Raw genomic sequence first — 18,900 nt, forward strand, 5'->3', positions numbered from 1 at the left:
TGTCCTGCATTTTCCCTCTCCTCACAACTCCTGTTTCCCAACTCTTTTCATCATATGCGTTGGTCTCTGGGCTCACTCCAGGTTGGCCAACTCTTGCTTAACAAACCAGTGCTTGGGGCAAATGGAAAGCACTTTGAAGCCTTCCTTTAAAAGGAATGAGTGTCTCTCATTGGCCTGATGGGAGCATATTCAGAATATCCCCCGGGGAGAATCACAGAGGGTGCTGGGGCATCTGCCAGTGAGGTCACACACCATTTTAGCCCTTTTCCAGGGAGGGAGGTGAGAGCGATGTTCTGGCCACTCAGTGAAATGTGTATCACAAATATGGTGCTGGTATGTTCTGTGAAAACTATTTCATCCCATCGTATTCCAGAAAAACATGTGGTTTTGCAGTGGGCTTTTTCCTAGAAGCCCTCCTGGGTGGTTGCATATCAACCAATCACACTTTGGGTGTACATGAGGAAAGCCGACCAGTTGGAGGTGTCTTCTGCTGAGTCCTTCGAAAAGAAAACTTGTTTTGCAGTAACAAATCACAGGTCCTATATTTCATCCCTTTGTGTCTGGGTTTTTGGAAATTTACCGTCTTTAGGCAGAGCACAGAGAGCTGCCTGTTCCCCTGTTACCTGGAAGCAGTTGCTCCTAGCTTAATGGCTCTCCATTTCCCAATGCCATCCTCATCATCAGGGTGTACTCACTCAGTGCCAGCAAGTCAGTTGGGTATCAGAGAGTCCCAGAATGGGGCAGAGACTCCAAGGCCCAGGCTGAATGTTCACGTGCCCAGCCCTCCAGGGGATGGTGGAATACACAGCCCCACATCCAGAAACTCCTGCCTGTGGAAATACCCAGGTAAATAATGTGACACCAAGATGTCTCAGACAGGAACACAACTTTACAGACCAGGTGGGTATGCATTCAGCAGATCGTTGCAATCCCATCTCAAGGATCCAAGGATGGTTTCACTCTATAATTTCTTAGTGAGAAATGTTAAGTCAAGCCAGCTCTCCCAGCCTCCTCTCCCATGCTCAGGAGGCTCCTCTGCACCCCTCAGCATCCATCCTGCCTTCAGCCATGCTGCTCAGAATTGCATCTTTTTAAATTCTATGTGCCACTTTGTATGACTTTTATTGTTTCACATACATACACCAATTTTCTCTTCCTCACAGCCCAGCAAGCACCTGGGGGTAAGAATCATGCAGAACTTCTCATCCAGCTTGGACCAGGGTGGCATGGGGTGGCATAGGGTGACAAACCCTATGCTAAGGGACAGGGGACAGGAGTGCCAGCTCCAGATTTACTCTCAGCTTCCCATGGGATGTTGGGCTCCACTCTCCTCATCCATAAAATAGGGATCTCTGTAACCATACCTTGTGAAGTTTTCTGGATCCCAGGCAAACATCAAGGGCCTGGGGTCTATATCCCAGGGACCTGACTTGGCCTCCTAGACACCTGGCAGGTCTGTCAGAGCTCCCCAGACATGTCCTGTGCCTATTTCTATCCATATGGTGACAATATCACAATGGTCTGTCCCCTGGATACAGTGTTAGTGATGGGACCCTCTTCACTCTCATACCCCAGTGCTGAGTACATTGTAAGTTCCACAAATATTTGTTGCATGAATAAATAAATGAACAACTACACCTTGTCTGATGGCTCATGCCACAATAACTGGGGCTGAGAGGATGAGTCTAGGAAGCAGGAAGGAGGAGAGCGTTTCTGTGATGTCCAAGTTCACAAGACACGGAGGTGGTAGCTAACTCAGTGCGGGGGTAAGGCTGACGCTTTTGGCTATCACTTCCCAGCTGGTGACACACACCCCCACCCTCGACAGCAAGCCCCAAGCCCCGTAATGAGGCAAAGGGATGGTGTAAAGAGTCTCCCTTGGTGCTCAGGTACCCCCCAGCCCACCCGGCTTGTGCCCGCAGGCCATGGCAACGAGCCATGATTCCCTGGCTGAAGTGCATTCCTAGGCAGTGTGTTCCTCTCTCCACAGACAGTCCAGGAAAAGCCACAGGGGCTCTTCTCCCCCACTTTCCTCTCACAACAGCATCCTTGTTTGGCAGCTCCTCCTCAGCACCAACCAGAGAGACTTGGTGAAGGGCCCCCTCCTGGGGACAAGGGCGGCCATTAGTGTGGTCAGGGCAGATGGCCAAGACACATTGGAATCCTTCCAGAGGCTTCCTATAGGCTTGCACTGCAAGAGCCCTTGAGACACTGGTGTCATACCATCCCCTTCCTCCAGGAAAAACCCCCGCTCTGTGGCCCAGGCAACAGGGAGCTTTTCTCACAGGCACTGTGATATGAAGGAGGCTCAGGCCAAATGTGACATCAGAAGGGAGCGGGAGCTCTGGCTGGTCTACTAGATGGCTGTGTGGCCTTTGATGGTTCCTGCCCTTGGTTTTTTCCTCTCTAAGTCTTTGGTAGCTCTAAATATTGCCTCTGTTCTTTTGCTTCACCTCTTGAACCCGACACACTCAGTATACGCTACATCACATGTAGATCATTGTCTTGTGGATGTTCTTAGGACGTGAGTATCTTTGGGTCCATCTGTGCCTTGTACAGGCACATCTGTTGGGTGTGTCCAAAGAGCTTGATCATAGAGGGAAGGGACTGCTCCATCTTGCTTCTGTTAAGCACAAGTCTGAATAGGAAGAGCACCTCAATTTGCTGCTAAAATTGGTGAAGGGACCTTGAGAGCCACCTGCTTACTTACACTAGACTCTACCTGCCCATCAAATCTGGGCCCAAGTGAAAGCCTGGTTATGTGGGCAGTGGAGGGGAACAGATCAGGTGAGGTCTGGCTGTGCCCAAGCACACGTTTCAAGCCCTGAGTCTTGGTAGTTTCTTGAAGTCAACTGGCAAGTTTCATCCTTGCATTGTTTCCACAGAATGTGAGAGCAAAGGTGTCATGTGCTGGAGGGTTTGACGCCTGTAAATGGAAGCTGAGTGGTGCCTGTTGGAGATGCCAAAGGCAGAGGAAGTCAGCTGCACAGGCAAGAACAGTCAAGGTTGAAGACTGTTTCCATTGGGCTGTCTCAGGTACCATCCAACAGAATTATTTTCCCTACTCTCAGTCCCAGGAGACACTATGCCCAAGGACCCTGGGCTCTAAGCATCAGGCAGCCTGCTCTAGAGAATGGCCCAGTCCCCTCTGCCCCCTCCAGCCTGCCCTCCTCTGGCTCTGGCCTGGCTGGAAGCCCAAGCCCCTTGCTGTGTTCTCTACTCCCGTAGCGTTGGGAGGCATGCCTCCATGCCTTCCTCCCCTGCTCCACCAACTTCAAGCACTGTTGCCACTACAGGTCAGTCTCCTTGAAATCTACCACAGCCAAGAGTGCCAGCATCCCTCTGAGGATAGGAGAGACCACCCTGAGCAGAGGTGCAGGAACCAGGGAGAAGAGGAGTTTGCCACTCCCAGCCTCAGGCACCAGAGCCCATACCATATTTTGAATCCACCACTCCCCAAACCTCAAGAGAACTCCTCCCAGACAAACTCAACAACACAGGGTTGGGGAGATTCAGGAGTTTCGGAGAACAGAAAGGAATGTGTTCCTTAAAGCTCTTTTTGAAAACTAGACAACCTACATCTGTGAACTGCAGTCACAATTCCCTGTAGGGGGCTAGGAGACAGGGCAGGGGAAGGGGACACACCCCACCCCTCCAGAGACCACCAGGAAGCCAAAGCAAGCGAAAACCGTGCAGACATGCAAGCCAAGCACAGGCCCAGGCCTGCTCTGGGAACAGGTGTGAAGGGGCACTCCTTGGGTGCAGTTTACTAGGAAGTCTTCTTGGGGGAAAGTTCAAAGCATAATTACAAAGGAGGTTAAAAACCAAAACAAAAAACCTCATTGGCAGGAAGGAAAGCAAAGGTGTTCGTAGTCTCTAAGTTCTGAAGCTTCCACAGGCTGTTGTGGGGCCGGGGTGTCCTGGGCATTCATATAGACATCGTCCACCAGAGCAAAGGTCACAGTGAGGGTCAATGGTTACAGGAGAGGGAATGAGGAGGAAGAGGGGTGAGACTTATCTTCTTCCATTTACTTCACCAAAGTCAGCATCTAAGACAAACTAGCTTTGGAAACAATGGTCTAGGTGGGAGAATTAGAGAGAGAAAGGAGGGAAGGAAGGAAGTGGGCAACCCCAGACAAGAGGTGACGGCCAAGGGAAATGAAGCAACACCTGGAATAGGCTCCCAGGAGAGGGTTTGGCCAGTAAAGGCATGACCCAGGAGGGCAGGCAGCCTGGAGCAGCTTCCAGATGGAAAGCTCAATGAGCAAGGGCTGTGGTGACCCCATTCTCATGGAGGGGGTCAGTGAAAGCCCTCCCAGCCTTGACCCTTTACCAGCTTTTGTTCCATGGAAAACTCTGAAAAGCTTACTCAGCATGGCTCAGAAAACAAGTATCCCTTTTTGGGAGAAAGATTATCATGCCATGAGTACAGAAAACAAAGACATTTTTTCTTTCCTCCACAGACACATGCACCACCCCAGCTGGGACCTGGACACTTTGGCAACCAAGCGAGAAAACTCCTGCGCTCCTCCTGGCCTGTATCAACAAAAGCTATGATTCACAGGTTCCCCGTGGAAACTGAGACTCTCAAACACTCTCTTGACAGAGGAGAGGCCCATTCCCTGGCCTCAGCCCCAATAAGGAAATAGCACAGAGACCAGAGAACCACCGCTCCGAGTGCCAATTTGCCGTTCCAGGCTGGTGAGAATCTGCCAACCCACTGGCTGCACCTCTGAAAGGACCCCTGCATGGAGAGACCACAGAATGTGGCTCTGCTTCTCTCTAGCCAGACAATGCTGATCTCTTTCATTTACCACATGGGGACTTGGCTTCTCATGCACAAAACACAAACAGAATACATTTCAGCTCCTCTCTCCCTCTCCCATCCTTTAAAGCCACTGCAAGAGGCAAGAAGTCAGCAAGACAAAAGAAGATCTAATGATTTCTGTCTGACTCCACCTCCACCCTCCATGGGGAGATGAGATGCAGAAGAAAGAGAACCAGGAGCTTTCTTATCAATTGAGATTTATGGAGGTTGGAGACACAGTCAACAAGACCAGCAGGGATGCTATAAACTGCCCCCTTATAACTGCTTTTGCAGTTATAAAACTGAATCGCTTTGCTATACATCTGAGACACTGTAAATCAACTCTACTCCAATTTTTAAAGCATGAAAACAACTACTTATGCTGCATCCCATAGGGTTTGAGTCAGCTTATTTTCATTTTCATTCAACTCTAGGAATTTTTTGATTTCCTCTTTAATTTTTTCCATGATCCATTGATTGCTTTTTGTTTAGTGACATATTGTTTAGCCTCCCCATGTTTATGCTCATAGCACTATTTCCAAGTGCCAAGATATGAAAGCAATCTAAGTGTACATCAATAGATTAATGAATAAAGATGTGGGAGATAGAGAATATATATATACACACACAATGGAATACTACTCATCCATAAAGAAGAACAAAATTCAACCATTTGCAGCAATATTTATGGACTTGGAGGACATTATGCTAAAGTAAAATAAGTCAGACAGAGAAAGACAAATACCATATGATACCACTTATATGTGGAATATAAAAAACTCTACAAACCAGTGGCTATTAAAACAAAAAAAAAGAAACAGATTCACACATACAGAAAACAAACCAGTGATTACCAGTGGAAGGGGCAATATAGCTGTTGGGAAGTGGGAGGTACAAAATATTGAGTGTAAGATAGGCTACAAGGATGTGTTGTACAATGTGAGGAATACAGCCAATATTTTGTCATAATTGCAAATGCAAAGTAACCTTTTAAAATTGTATAAAAGTTTCCAATTTAAAAAAATATTAAGACTAACGGGGGGAAATAAACAAGCCCTCTATTCAGTGCAGCCATGGGACTTTCTGATGAAGGATTAAAGGGTCAGGATCCTTGGCCAACAACAGGAGGAGTGGCTGGTCAAGGAGACTTCTGGGATGCTGCTGCCGCTGCTGCTGCTGCTGCTAAGTCGCTTTAGTCGTGTCCAACTCTGTGCGACCCCATAGACAACAGCCCACCAGGCTCCCCCGTCCCTGGGATTCTCCAGGCAAGAACACTGGAGTGGGTTGCCATTTCCTTCTCCAATGCATGAAAGGGAAAACTGAAAATGAAGTCGCTCAGTCATGTCCGACTCTTCGTGACCCCATAGACTGCAGCCTACCAGGCTCCTCCATCCATGGGATTTTCCAGGCAAGAGAGCACTGGAATGGGCTGCCATTGCCTTCTCCACTTCTGGGATGAGACGGCTTCAAACAGAGACAAGAGGCAGTGTTTTATGGAGCATCACCGTTTCATAAGTTCCTCAGTGTGTCTTAATTTAGTCTTCCCAACAGAACCATAAGCCTGTTAATAAAGAAAAAAGAATGTGCATTGTGCTGCTTTCAAATACTGAGTACTTGTATAAGGATGGGCACCTTGCTGGCACTTCCTTCACAAACACGTGATTACATCAGGAGAGAAGACTCTGTTGAGTTGGCTCAGCACCTGCATGTCCTTGGCATTGCAAAATCTGTTTTCCCATGAATAGTCATCACAAACCCCACTTTACAGACACTCAAATTGAGGCCCGGAGATGTTTCATGACTGGCCCCATGTCTCACCTTTAGGAAGTGGCAGGGCTGGGATTCAAACCCATCTTCCCATTCTCTCAGCTTCTCTCCACGTAGGCAGAGGACCTGACCTTAATGGTCACGTTACACTGGAGTGGACAGGACATATGTGCTCACACGAACACACTCACTCACACCCCAGAACGTTGGTGTGACCCACACAATACTGATGGCAGCTTCAGAGTTAAGCAAAGGGGCCATCAAAATGGGATGGATTCCTGAGAAAGACGGGTGGAGAGCAGGATTTTCAAGATCTGGACGGACAGCTTGGGCCAGGGTTGGGGTTGGGAGTGGGGCCTCTGAGAGTTAATAGCTGAGAAAGAGTTCAGGAGTAAGATGCACACCTAAGGGGTAGGAAGGAACAGGCAACAGTGAACCATGGTCACTGGGGCTGACACAAGATGTTTGCACAGGAGGGAGTTGGTCCCAGGCCTAAGAGAGCGGTTTGGAAATGAGGCAGTGTTTTCTGAGTCCATTTTAAAATGCATGATTAGGACATGACTGAAGGCAATTAACGTGCTTCTCACTCATCTGCTGATCAAGTTGCAACTGGAAAGGAGTTTCCATGTGGGGGAGGGATGCCAGGGAACAAGCGCGTGGCTTTTACGCCTTTTTCGGAGGGGAGCCGAGTGTGGGCTCAGGGTTGGTGGATGCCGAGAAAATGCCATCAGAGGCCTGCAGGAGCGTGCTCCGCCCCCCCTCCCAGAGCCCATAAAAGCCCAGGGGGCCAGGGCACCCCAGACGCCCTGTCTTCTCCATCCCCCTCCACACGTACCCACAGCAGGAGCACTCCTCATCAGCCTCTCCCAGACACCATGTCCAGACAGTCCACTATCACCTTCCAGACCGGCAGCCGCAGGGGTTTCAGCACAGCCTCAGCCACCAGCCCAGCCACCGGCCGCTCTCGCTTCAGCTCCGTGTCCGTGACCCACTCCTCTGGGGGCAGTGGAGGACTGGGAAGGATCAGCGGCTTCGGCAGCCGCAGCCTCTACAACCTGGGGGGAACCAAGCGGGTCTCCATCAGTGGGTGTGGCAGCAACTTCCGAAGTGGCTTTGGTGGCAGGGCAAGCAGCGGGTTTGGGGTCAGCAGTGGATTCAGCTATGGGGGTGGAATTGGAGTGGGCTACGGGGGCTGCGGCTTCTCCGTCTGTCCCCCTGGAGGCATCCAAGAGGTCACCGTCAACCAGAGTCTCCTGACTCCCCTCAACCTGCAAATCGACCCCAACATCCAACGGGTGCGGAAAGAGGAGCGGGAGCAGATCAAGACCCTCAATAACAAGTTCGCCTCCTTCATCGACAAGGTGAGTTGGGAGCTGCATCTGGTCCACAGGGTTGGGTGCCAGGAACTCTTGGGGAGGCCAAGTTCAGACAGCAGCCATGGCCCAACAGCTTCCCTGCGGGAAAGCACATTCACTCAGCAAGCATCCCTCAGGGGCAGACGTATTTGCAGGTGGGGCCAGCTTGCCCCACAGGACTTGTGGGTATTTCCCTTCATCCTCCTTGGGAGCCATGCTGGCTGGTTCAGTCAACACAGAGGGAAATGTGAAGTTCTCAAGTTCCCTGAGAAAGCCAACCTAACCCAGAGCAGGGCTGGTAGAGACACTCTAAGAATGGCGGCTCCGCATCAAGGCGCCACTGCACTAGTCCTCTGGAGCCCCAGAGAATGTCGGGGTAGCTTGATGGGCTTTTCCTTTTTGACAGGGGTTATCACTTATATCATTGGCAGAAGGGTATCAGGTGAAAAGTACTTTTCCTCTCTTCTATATCCATTGGGGTGGTGTCTGGCTCTGCCTCCCCAGTTTCTCCAGAATTTCTTCTCTTCTTCTCCCATCCAGGTGCGGTTCTTGGAGCAGCAGAACAAGGTCCTGGAGACCAAATGGAGCCTCCTGCAGGAGCAGGGTACCAAGACTGTGAGGCAGAGCCTGGAGCCCTTCTTCGAAGCCTACATCACCGACCTCCGGAGGCAGTTGGACAGCATCACCACCGAGCGAGGCAGGCTGGATGCTGAACTGAGAACCATGCAGGATGTCGTGGAGGATTTCAAAGTCAGGTGAGAGTGAGAGACCCTTCTGATCACATGCAGTCATCCCCAAACTCCTCTTGATGAGGGCCAGAGGAGAGCAAAGGAGCAGATGCCCATGTCAGAGAGGTTTGGACCTGTAGTCATCATCTCATGAGAAGAGGAGAGCATGGAGTAACAAAGGGACTCTCATCTCATGCATCACTACCAACAAGAAGCTGACTCTTAAATGTGTCCATGACTGCAAAGGGACATCTGTGTCATCTAACAAAACATTCTAGCTCTGAAAGCAATATACTACTTTACAGTCAGTTTATTATTTAACTGCACTGAACATGGGCTCTATTATTGAGATGCCTGCATTGCCAAGGTGTACCCTAGAGTATGAACCAGGCAATCTGATCCTCCTGAGCGAGTCAATTTTGACTTGCCATCACCCAGGCTGCAACAGGTGAGGTATCCAACAGAAAAGATGGTCCTCCCCAACCCCTTAGGTGGCTCACCCTTGGTTTCTATTTTAAAGCAACACCTACTTACTAAAAAAAAAAAAAAACAAACAAAAAAAAAAACACTATTTAAATGGCTGCCCTGAGGTTCAGTGAAAATATATCAAAAATCAACTGAAGCAGTGTCCTGAACAAAGTTTATCTCACAGTTCCAGCAGGCATTTAAGACAGCAAAAAGTTTTTCAAGATTGAAATTGTGCATCTCTACGAGGATAGAGTTGCATACATATGTTTTACTATCCCTGTCAGCTCCATGCCCACCTTCCAGTCTTACAAAAGCAAAAAAGGAAAAAGAAACTGGCAGAAGAAATTATTCTCCTTTTACAGGGGGAGAAACAGAGGTTAAGTGAATCACCTGAAGTCACACAAAGGTCTCTTGCTACACAAGTAGTCCACCTCAGCCTGAGAAGAGTTCAATCAAACCCTCACTCACCGCTCGCCCCCTCTCCTCTGTGCTTACAGGTATGAGGATGAAATTAACAAGCGCACAGCTGCTGAGAATGAGTTTGTGGCTCTAAAGAAGGTGGGTGGAAATGTCTCTCAAAGGAGAAGATTCAAAACCGAATCTGAGAGTGTGGGGTGACAGACCCTTGGGCCACCCAAGAAAAGTGATTTCAGCCCTTAGGATATCTAGAGAGCTCAAACTGGCCAAGACCCTCCCTCCATGTTTATAGCCCCAGTGACCTTGTTGTTTTCTGTTAGCCCAGGAGACTCAAGCCACAATTCCCAGCAATTACCCAGCCCCAGCCCCAAACCCCAGATACAGAGTTTGCTAAAATCCAAACTAGAAGGGCCAGGGAGTCCACCCAGCTTCTTTGGGGCTTGTTGCCTGGGGCCAGGGTCTCAGAGGAGCATCTTGTGCTGTCTTTTCAGGATGTGGATGCTGCCTACTTGAACAAGGTGGACCTGGAGGCCAAGGCCAACTCTCTGACCGATGAAATCAACTTCCTCCAGATGCTCTTTGAGGCAGTAAGATCCTGCATGTGTGTTTGTCCCTCCTACGTCTAAAGCCTGGCAAGAAAAGGATGTGGCAGGATGTTATCCATATAGTGTCTCCCTGGGATGGAGGGTTGGAGAGGTCATGAAGATTGGGAAGAATTGCTTGAAGTCCTGCCACATTTAACCCCACCCCAGCTCTGAGTCTTCTCCCTGCAATCCCATGGCCGAGCAAGGAGCAAATGTTGATTCCTAAACTCCCATGTCACTGGGTAACATTCCCAAGGAATCAAGACCCATCTCTCTCTTTCCTGTCTCAGAGAAGTTCAGAAGGCAAGCTGCCCCTCAGCCCGTTGGTCAGGGTGCTTCCTGGCCCCTGAAGATGCCTCTTTCTGGGCATCTCCATTCTGATGGCAGACACCTGGGCCTGTGGAAGGGGACAGAGGGGTAGAGAGCAATGAAGTCACACTGTGTGTGGGGGGAGGGGTCCTAAAAATCACCCCATCCTGAAGAAACCTTTCATGCTGGCATATGAGTCACATATGTCATATTCAACGTGATCTAATTTGGATTCAGAGAACACTTGCTCATCCTTCATATTCAGAGAAAAAGCACAGAGGGGAGCCTTGAGAATGGATACTGGGGACACACTCCCATTCCACTGATCTATGACCCAGAAACTCCTCAAGGGTCGGCTGGCATAGCAGGAGCTGGGCACTCCCTGCTGGGGATGCCAAAGAAGGACACCTGACTTGGATGGGTGGTCAATTGCGTAATTTCAAGACTCCTTCTTTTATTGCGTGGTGACACTGAGTTAACTGGCTCTGCAGGAATTGTGTCAGATGCAGACGCGGGTCAGCGACACGTCCGTGGTCCTGTCCATGGACAACAACCGCAGCCTGGACCTGGACAGCATCATTGCTGAGGTCAAAGCTCAGTACGAGGAGATCGCCAACCGCAGCCGGGCGGAGGCTGAGTCCTGGTACCAGACCAAGGTGAGCATGGGCACCTCCGTGATAGGCTGCAGATCTAGTGTTCTCTGAAGCCTCAGATCATTGTTTAACTACTAGCCATAAGCCTCAGGAGTCATGCAAGCATTCCTGTTTCTTTCAACTTGGCAGAAGTGTCTAGGAGGCTATGAAAACTTAGCTTGAAATGGATGTGGAAATCCCAATACACACATATGCTGATAAGCGGTCAGGCAATGCTGGATGCTCAGAAGGACAGCCACAGTCCCTCCACCACTTACCAACTGACCAGGGGCTGGATGAGACTCAAACAACCAAGAAATGCTCATAAAGCTGTTTCCAACAGGCTTGTTCATTTACAGAACTCCTACTGTATGCCAAGCAGAATTACAAAGTTGTAAATGAGCAAAATACAAAAGGAGTCCAAGGTCTGGGAGGCCATGAGATGAATGAACAGTCATAGAAGGGGAAAAGCATTAATAAAACACTTCCAAGAAGTGGTGGGCTTTAGTCTGTTTTGGAAGTGGCGGGGAACAAAAGATTGTCAAGTAGCAGGGAGGGCCTGCAAGGCTGAGCAAGCAGTCCTGTGGGGCTAGGGGGCAGAAATGAACACTTTGCCGAACAAGAGAGCTTGCCCTGGGAAGAGGGAGGTTGGCATGACCACAGAGAACTATTGTCCGAAGGTGCAGATGGCCAGAAGGTTTGGGTTTGGAGGGGTGTAGCAGCCTGAATGTTCCAACCCATGAGACCAGTTATCGGCCAAACGCAGATGATTTTCCAGGGCAGCTGCTCACCTACAAGCTGGCTCTCATCCCTTGCCTTGGTCTTTGCCCTGCCTTAGTCGCTGCCACTGGAAGTGGTAGAAAAGAAGCAGGTGTCAGGTGCCAGGGCTGCAAGAGTGGATGTAGCTCCTTGGCAGTGAGTGGAGGTGGGATGCACTTAACTCCAAGTGGGGTGGTTGCAATGTGCAGCGTTGGCGAAGACTGTTGTTGCTTTTAACCATGTGTGTCCAGAAACAAAGAAGCTGAACCATTCAGCACTTTTGAAATCGGACAGATCTTCGCTCAGGCAGGGGCTCTTCTTCCACTGGGCAAGGTGTGAGTTTCCTCCAGTCTGCTGGAGGACACAGGGTGCATTTATTTCTCCTAAATGATGGTGTCCTAGACCCACACCATTAGACAGAGAGCAATTTAAGATGGAGGATTCTGAAGTCTTCAGAACGGGGTCCTCTATAGCCTGAGCTCCTTCCAATGCTGTTTGCAGTGCCTCTGTTTCCCCAGCACTGGCATCAGGAGGGCCGCCAAACTTCATGGTCGCAGTTGGTCTTTGACGTCTGCCCCATGACCAAGAACTCCCCAAGGACAGTGCCAAATCATCCCTCACTCCTCGCGCTCTGCATGCTCTGGGGGCTTCACGTACAGGCTGTTTCCCTTGTCTGGAATATTCTACCCTGAGCCGGTCAATCCTTCCCAGCCTTCAGTGCCTGGTGTGAATATCTCCATCTCTAGAGGGACGTCCCTGTCCATTCCCTACCCCATCCCTCACTTCCATATCTAAGTCAGATTCCTTTATCACAGCCCCATAGGACTTAGTTTACTTCCTAAGGGACACTCAGCTCAATTTGAAGCTATAAATTCAATAATATGCAGGCTGGTAAGGAAAGGAAAGGAACAAACCAGGAGCCTTACTGATAACTGCTGGTATCAAATGCCAGCCTGGTTCAATTATTTGCCATCTCAAAAAAAAAAAAAAAACTGTAGGCAGGAGTCTGATTATTCTCTTCATGATATTCCCAGAGCCCAGGACATGCCTGGTGAGTAGATGTGGTCAAGAAACAAGCAAGGGGATGGGTGAATGATGAGTGCATGGATGGGCTTGCTCAGAGCACTGAGGGCCAGGCTGGGCATGCAGGTAGTGCTCAGGCCAGGGTTTGAAGGAGTGACTGACTCTGCTCTGGTTCTGTCAGTATGAGGAGCTGCAGGTCACAGCCGGCCGGCATGGCGATGATCTCCGCAACACCAAACAAGAGATCTCCGAGACAAATCGGATGATCCAGAGGCTGAGAGCCGAGATCGACAACATCAAGAAGCAGGTACATTCTGGCAGGACCCAGAGCTCCCTGCACACTTATGTCTTCTGGGTCATTCTGCCTCACTTACAGGACTCTTCCCAAGAAGCACCAGATTTCCAGGGGTTATCAGTAAGGTTCATGGCTTCCTCCTTTCCTTACAGTGTGCCAACCTGCAAACAGCCATTGCCGATGCAGAACAGCGCGGGGAGCTGGCCCTCAAGGATGCACGGGCCAAACTGGTGGACCTGGAGGAGGCCCTGCAAAAGTCCAAGCAGGACATGGCCCGGCTGCTGCGCGAGTACCAAGAGCTCATGAACATCAAACTGGCCCTGGATGTGGAGATTGCCACCTACAGGAAGCTGCTGGAGGGCGAGGAGTGCAGGTGAGGGCAGATCACCCATCCCAGCAGCCTGGGCATTCCTAGGGGCTCAGGTTGGACATGACTGAAGGGGACTCTGCATGCATGCATGCGCGCAGGTTGATACAGGCCCTTCCTTGCCTGGAAAGGGGAGCAAAATGCTGGTAGAACTGGACTCTGACAAAGAGTTCAGGTGCAGTTTCTTTCCAGGGAAATCATAATCAGCAATTCCTAATTTGAGGTGCAACTGCTTTGAGCACCCCATAGAAATCTAGAAGCTGATTGGATCTAGGTAAAATCAACTCAAAGGAGAAATTTGGTCACACAGTGCGTCTGGATATGTAGTATGAAAGACTCTGAATTGAGAATAAATTGTCCTAGGATTTGGGCCAACAGGTCTACCACTAACTAGCTACATGCTGCTGCTGCTGGTAAGTTGCTTCAGTCGTGTCCGACTCTGTGTGACCCCCTAGACAGCAGCCCAACAGGCTCCCCCGTCCCTGGGATTCTCCAGGCAAGAGTACTGGAGTGGCTTGCCATTGCCTTCTCCGAACTAGCTACATAAGCTTAGGAAATTCAGCATCCTCCTCCCACCAATGCTCCCCACCCCCGCTTTCTATGTCTTTAATGATGGAATAAAGAGGCCAGGTCACATGATCCCCAAAGCCCACTGGGGGCTTTGGACTCTGCCAGTACCAGTTGTATGACCAGCTGTGTGATTTCTCCAGTCCTCATCTGTAAAATGGGACAACCAGAGTTTCCATCTTCTATGTTATTAAGAGGGCTAAAGTGAGGGACTACCAGCGAAGCTCTCAGAACAATGGATGGGACACGGCAAGTGGTCAGCTCCCTCTCATTTCAGTGGCCAAAGATGTGGGCTTTGGAGTCAAATTAATTTGACCTCATTTGTGATCATGATCGAGTTAGTTAACCTCTCTGATCTTCAATTTCCCCATCGGTAAAACCGAGATTGTAATACCTACTTAGAGGTTGTTGAGAGAATTAAGTGGCATAATGTGGGTAATAGGTAGGTAGCCCTTTCAAGGGCTAGGTCTGCATTTATAATGAATGCCACTTCTGTCCTCAAGATGCTAAAGCAAAACTACTCTAGTTGCTACAACAAGGCTAGACCGATGATTGCTATTGTTACACTTATGACTCAGACTCCTCTCCACACCTGTAATAACCTTGGTACCTGACAATAGGCCCTTGTTGACAGAGCGATCTTCTTGTTCTATGACAGCCCTGCCTTTCCAGCTGACGCTAACATATGATTCGCTTTAATTTTAATTTTCTTAAGGTGTTTATCTCGTTTACACCAAAAATTCTGAGATTACAGATTTGACTCCTATGAACCCCAACTCTGCATTAGTTCATTCATTAGATTATTATTATTATTATTATTATTATTAATACTAATGGTATTTAAATAATTTCAACCTCCATTACTCCTGCAATAAAAATAATTGAAGGCTTTCTCAGTGAATTTAAAACAATTGCACAAATGTCATTTCAAAAGACCACAAGCTGCTGGACACCACAGTAACCTTCCTTCTCCCTCCTCCCCATCAGGCTGAGTGGAGAGGGCGTTTCTCCAGTTAATATCTGTGAGTATGACATCCTCTCGTGTCATCTGGAGTGTATGTGGCTGGGGACTGGGGAGATGGTGGGCATGTCAGAGGGTGCCAGGGATGTATGGGGCATTGGAGGGGAGCCCACCAATGGGAGGTTCATTTTGAGAAGCTTTGAGATTCTATGTTTCTATTAGGAGAGACCTTAAAGTCACCGACCTTACCTCTTTGCAAGTGAGAGGGCACCACAAGGGGAGTAATGGGAAGTTTGCTCTCATCCTTCTACATGGGTTGCAGGATCCTCAGGCCACACCTTCCCTTGCCCAGACTGGATCACCCTAGAGAGATACTGATTGCTCTCAAGCATTAGAGACAGCCTTCATGCTGGGCACTAGGGCATTGCTGGTTGGGCAGCCTCTTCCAGAACAGTCTGGGAGAAGCCCCACTGCTCAGCTTAACTCTGTGGAGTATAACACAGAAAGATACCAAGGATTTCAAGGCAGTGAGAGTTCTAGGAGACCTGGCAGTTGGTGCCGCTCCCCAGAAGCAGGAGAGGCATTCATTAACAAGCTTGCACAGCCTGCACTGGTAAGCACAGAAGTCACCATTTACAGAGCTCAGTGCTGGCATCGTGAGGCCGAGAGACGATTCTTACACCTTACACTCTGCAAGTGAGTTCAGTTTTCTTGACATGAGAGTCACCTTAGCGATTGATGATATTAAGCAATGACTCTGAACCACCCAGAGGTCCTCCTTCCCTAAGGTCCTTGTCCAGTGGCTCCAGAGACCCTCAAAGCTAATTTGGGGACTGGCTGGCATGACCTCTAGAGTTTCCTTTCTTGAAAGCACCTAAAGTTTGTGCTTATTTCCTAAGGTTGCCATAACATAGTACCACAAACTGGGTGGTGAGAAACAACAGAAATACACTGTCTCATGGTTCTGGAGGCTAGAGATTACAAATGGAGGTGTCAGCAGGGCCATGTGTCCCTAAAACCTGTAGGGAGGACCCTCCTTGCCTCTTCCTGGCTTCTGGTGGTAGCTTTCCAGCCTTGGTGTTCCTTGCCTCACTCCAGCCTCTGTCTCTATGAGACACACAGGCCATTTCCCTGTGTGTCTGTCTTCAACTGAACATCTTCCCTCTTCTTAAAAGGACACTAGTCATAATGGACCAGGGCCCACCTTAATGATTTTATCTTAACCTGATTACATCTACAAGGTCCTATGTCCAAGTAAAGACACTTTACAGTTATTCTACACATTTTGGGGAGCATACAATTCATCCAATAACAGAGTCTATATTTTATTTCAGCTTTCCTTCAGAAGGGCCCAAAGTAAGGTACTAGATGTTTAAGATGATGGGTGGTTTGAAAGTTAGGGAGGGAGCAGTTCGGGAGGAGAAAAGGGACAGAGTTAGCCAGCCAGTGGGTCATCTGTCACTTGGTCTATCGAGAATATTCCAGCCCTGCCTTGGAATTCAGAGAGTGTGGGCTGGAGGACACAAAGGGAAACGTATCCACAACCAGCTGTGAGCATCCAGAAGGAAGGGAGACACCAGGGCCAGGGGGAGGTGGGGATAGAACAGCAGGGGAATCAAAGGCAAGGCAGGTGGGTACAAGAGCTCCCCAGAGGACGGGCATCCCAGTGAGTTCTGGAAGGAGAAGAGAGGCACCAAGTAGCAGAGGAGAGGCAGGAAGCCATTCGGACTGGGAGGACATCTGGCGCTGTGGTGCAGGTGGGACTAGACTGAGACACGGGACAGAGAGCTCACGAAGTGGGCGGAAAACTGGAAAGAGGCAAACCACCCGTCCCCACCCCATGGATTTTGGGGAGCTGTCCACGATGCCCCAGGTGCTTCTCTCCTGCCCTTGGTTCTGACCACGTCTCCTCCCTTCCGGCAGCTGTGGTCACCTCCACCGTCTCCAGTGGCTACGGGGGTGGCAGCAGTATTGCCAGTGGAAGCCTGGGCCTCGGCGGGGGCAGCGGTTACTCCTCTACCAGTGGTGGGCACAGCCTGGGCGGCTCCAGCTTCAGCAACAGCAGCAGCCGGGGCCTCGGGGGCAGCGGCTCCAGCATCAAGTTTGTCTCCACCACGTCCTCCAGCCGGAAGAGCTACAAGCACTAAGCGCAGTCACCCTGCTCCCTCACCCCTGCGCTGAAGCCAGCTCCGCCCACTCGCCTGGCGGGTCTGCACTCGTCCCTGCTCACCTAGGTGCTCTTCCTCGCCTCCCCTCCTCGAGGTCCACCTGTGCTGCCAGGAAGCCTGGCATCCTGTCTGAATCCCATTCCCCAGCCTAAGCCTCCCCCAGCCCCCAGACTGCTCCTAGTACCCACTCTGTGCCAAACCCGCTCTCTTTCCAATTTCACTGTCAGATTGTCTTTCAGAGACTCCCCATCAGCTCTGCCTCCCTCCTCCCTTCCTCCAGATGCAGTCTGTATCTCCCAGGCCATCTCAGTGTCAGCCCACCTGTCTCACGATGCTTACGAGCTGCCTGCTGGACGAGAGTGAAGCCTCTCTCTCTTTCCTCCCAGGATCATGTCTATTAAATGCGTGTATAATGTGTCTGGTGTCCAGCCCTCTATTTGGAATGGTGATGGAGCACAGAGTGATCCTTCTCCCCGTCCAAACCTCCTCTCAGCGTGGGGTCCTGGCACAGGGAGGGCTCAGCGCATCTGACCTCCCTCCTTTTCCCTCAGAGCTAAGAAGACTGAGCTGAGAAGATGGGAGGGGCAGGAGGGCCAAGCACTGGCCAGATTCCCTCCCTCCTTCCTTCTGCCCACCTCCCCCCTCCTCCCGTCAGGATGCCTTCTTTGAGAAGCCCAAGACCCTGGGCGGAAGCTCTGTTCAGACTCCCCACTCTGTATGTCATGCAGGGCAATGCCATCTCCTCCCAAACCAGACTGAGTTCTGAGGACACTGACGTAGTGTGGGCAGCCCAGCCCTCTGCCAGAAAAGGGCTGATTGTCTCCTGACAACTTCCAACTTGCAGATGTGAGCAGGAAAATAACAGGTCAGGAGAAGAGTTAAAAGTCAGCCCTGGGGGCAATGCTTTCAGCCAACAGAAGGGCCACTTAGGCCATAATTGCAGGAAGCTCCCACATCCCTGAGTTTACAGGCTCTGGACACCTCCCATCAGACCTCAGCCCCTGGCATCACCCAGAGTTGGTGCAGCCCGAGTGGGCTTGGAGGGATTGGGTCAGTGCTCAGGACCACACCGATGGGCTCTGGGAACCAGGGATCTCAAACACAGCTGTCCAGGGTGAAAGAGCAAGAAGTTAAATGGAAGGGAAGGAAGGGGCCATGAACTAGGATGAGAAACGATGAGTGTAAAACCAGGGGCTAACATTTGGAAGGTTTGGAGGGAGAGGATGGAAGGAAGGAGAGAAATGACACTGAGAATATGTCCCTGGCCCTCAGGGTGACCACAGGATGAGCCACTGGGGTGAGGGGTAGAGGGCACAGGAATGTGGAGGGAAATCCTGAATTTGCTCCTTCCCTCAAACAAGCCACCTCGCCATCTGCTAGTGAAGCAGAGCCGGTGACCTGCAGTCGGACTGCTGGGTCCTAAGTCTCTGAACTACTCTACACCTCAACTGTTTCATGCGCAAAACAAGAATAATAAGAGCTACCCCTTCCTGCTCTGTGAAGTTTGAATGAGAAACATGTGGAAAGCACTACTTATAATTGCTGCTCCATAAATATTGGCAATTATTATTCTTGTTGTCCAACCTCACAATGAGAATCAAGTAACTTAATGCTTATAACTGACCTGCATATGGCCTGGCACAGATGAAATCCTCAATAAAAAAAATTTTCCCTCGTAAGTGACCATGATGGG

General features: G+C 50.1%; 1 protein-coding gene across 1 annotated transcript; it reads left to right on the top strand.

Moving 5' to 3' along the window:
- Positions 1–7,373: 7,373 nt before the first annotated feature.
- Positions 7,374–17,624, top strand: LOC101112555 (keratin, type II cytoskeletal 75). The gene is made up of 9 exons (XM_027967282.2): positions 7,374–7,935; positions 8,470–8,684; positions 9,623–9,683; positions 10,034–10,129; positions 10,927–11,091; positions 13,031–13,156; positions 13,297–13,517; positions 15,066–15,100; positions 16,963–17,624. The coding sequence occupies exons 1-9, from the start codon at positions 7,450–7,452 to the stop codon at positions 17,184–17,186; spliced, it is 1,629 nt and encodes a 542-aa protein (XP_027823083.1). The 5' UTR covers positions 7,374–7,449; the 3' UTR covers positions 17,187–17,624.
- The last annotated feature ends 1,276 nt before the right edge of the window (positions 17,625–18,900 follow it).

This window comes from Ovis aries, chromosome 3, assembly GCF_016772045.2.
Source record: "Ovis aries strain OAR_USU_Benz2616 breed Rambouillet chromosome 3, ARS-UI_Ramb_v3.0, whole genome shotgun sequence".
Lineage (NCBI taxonomy): Eukaryota > Metazoa > Chordata > Mammalia > Artiodactyla > Bovidae > Ovis > Ovis aries.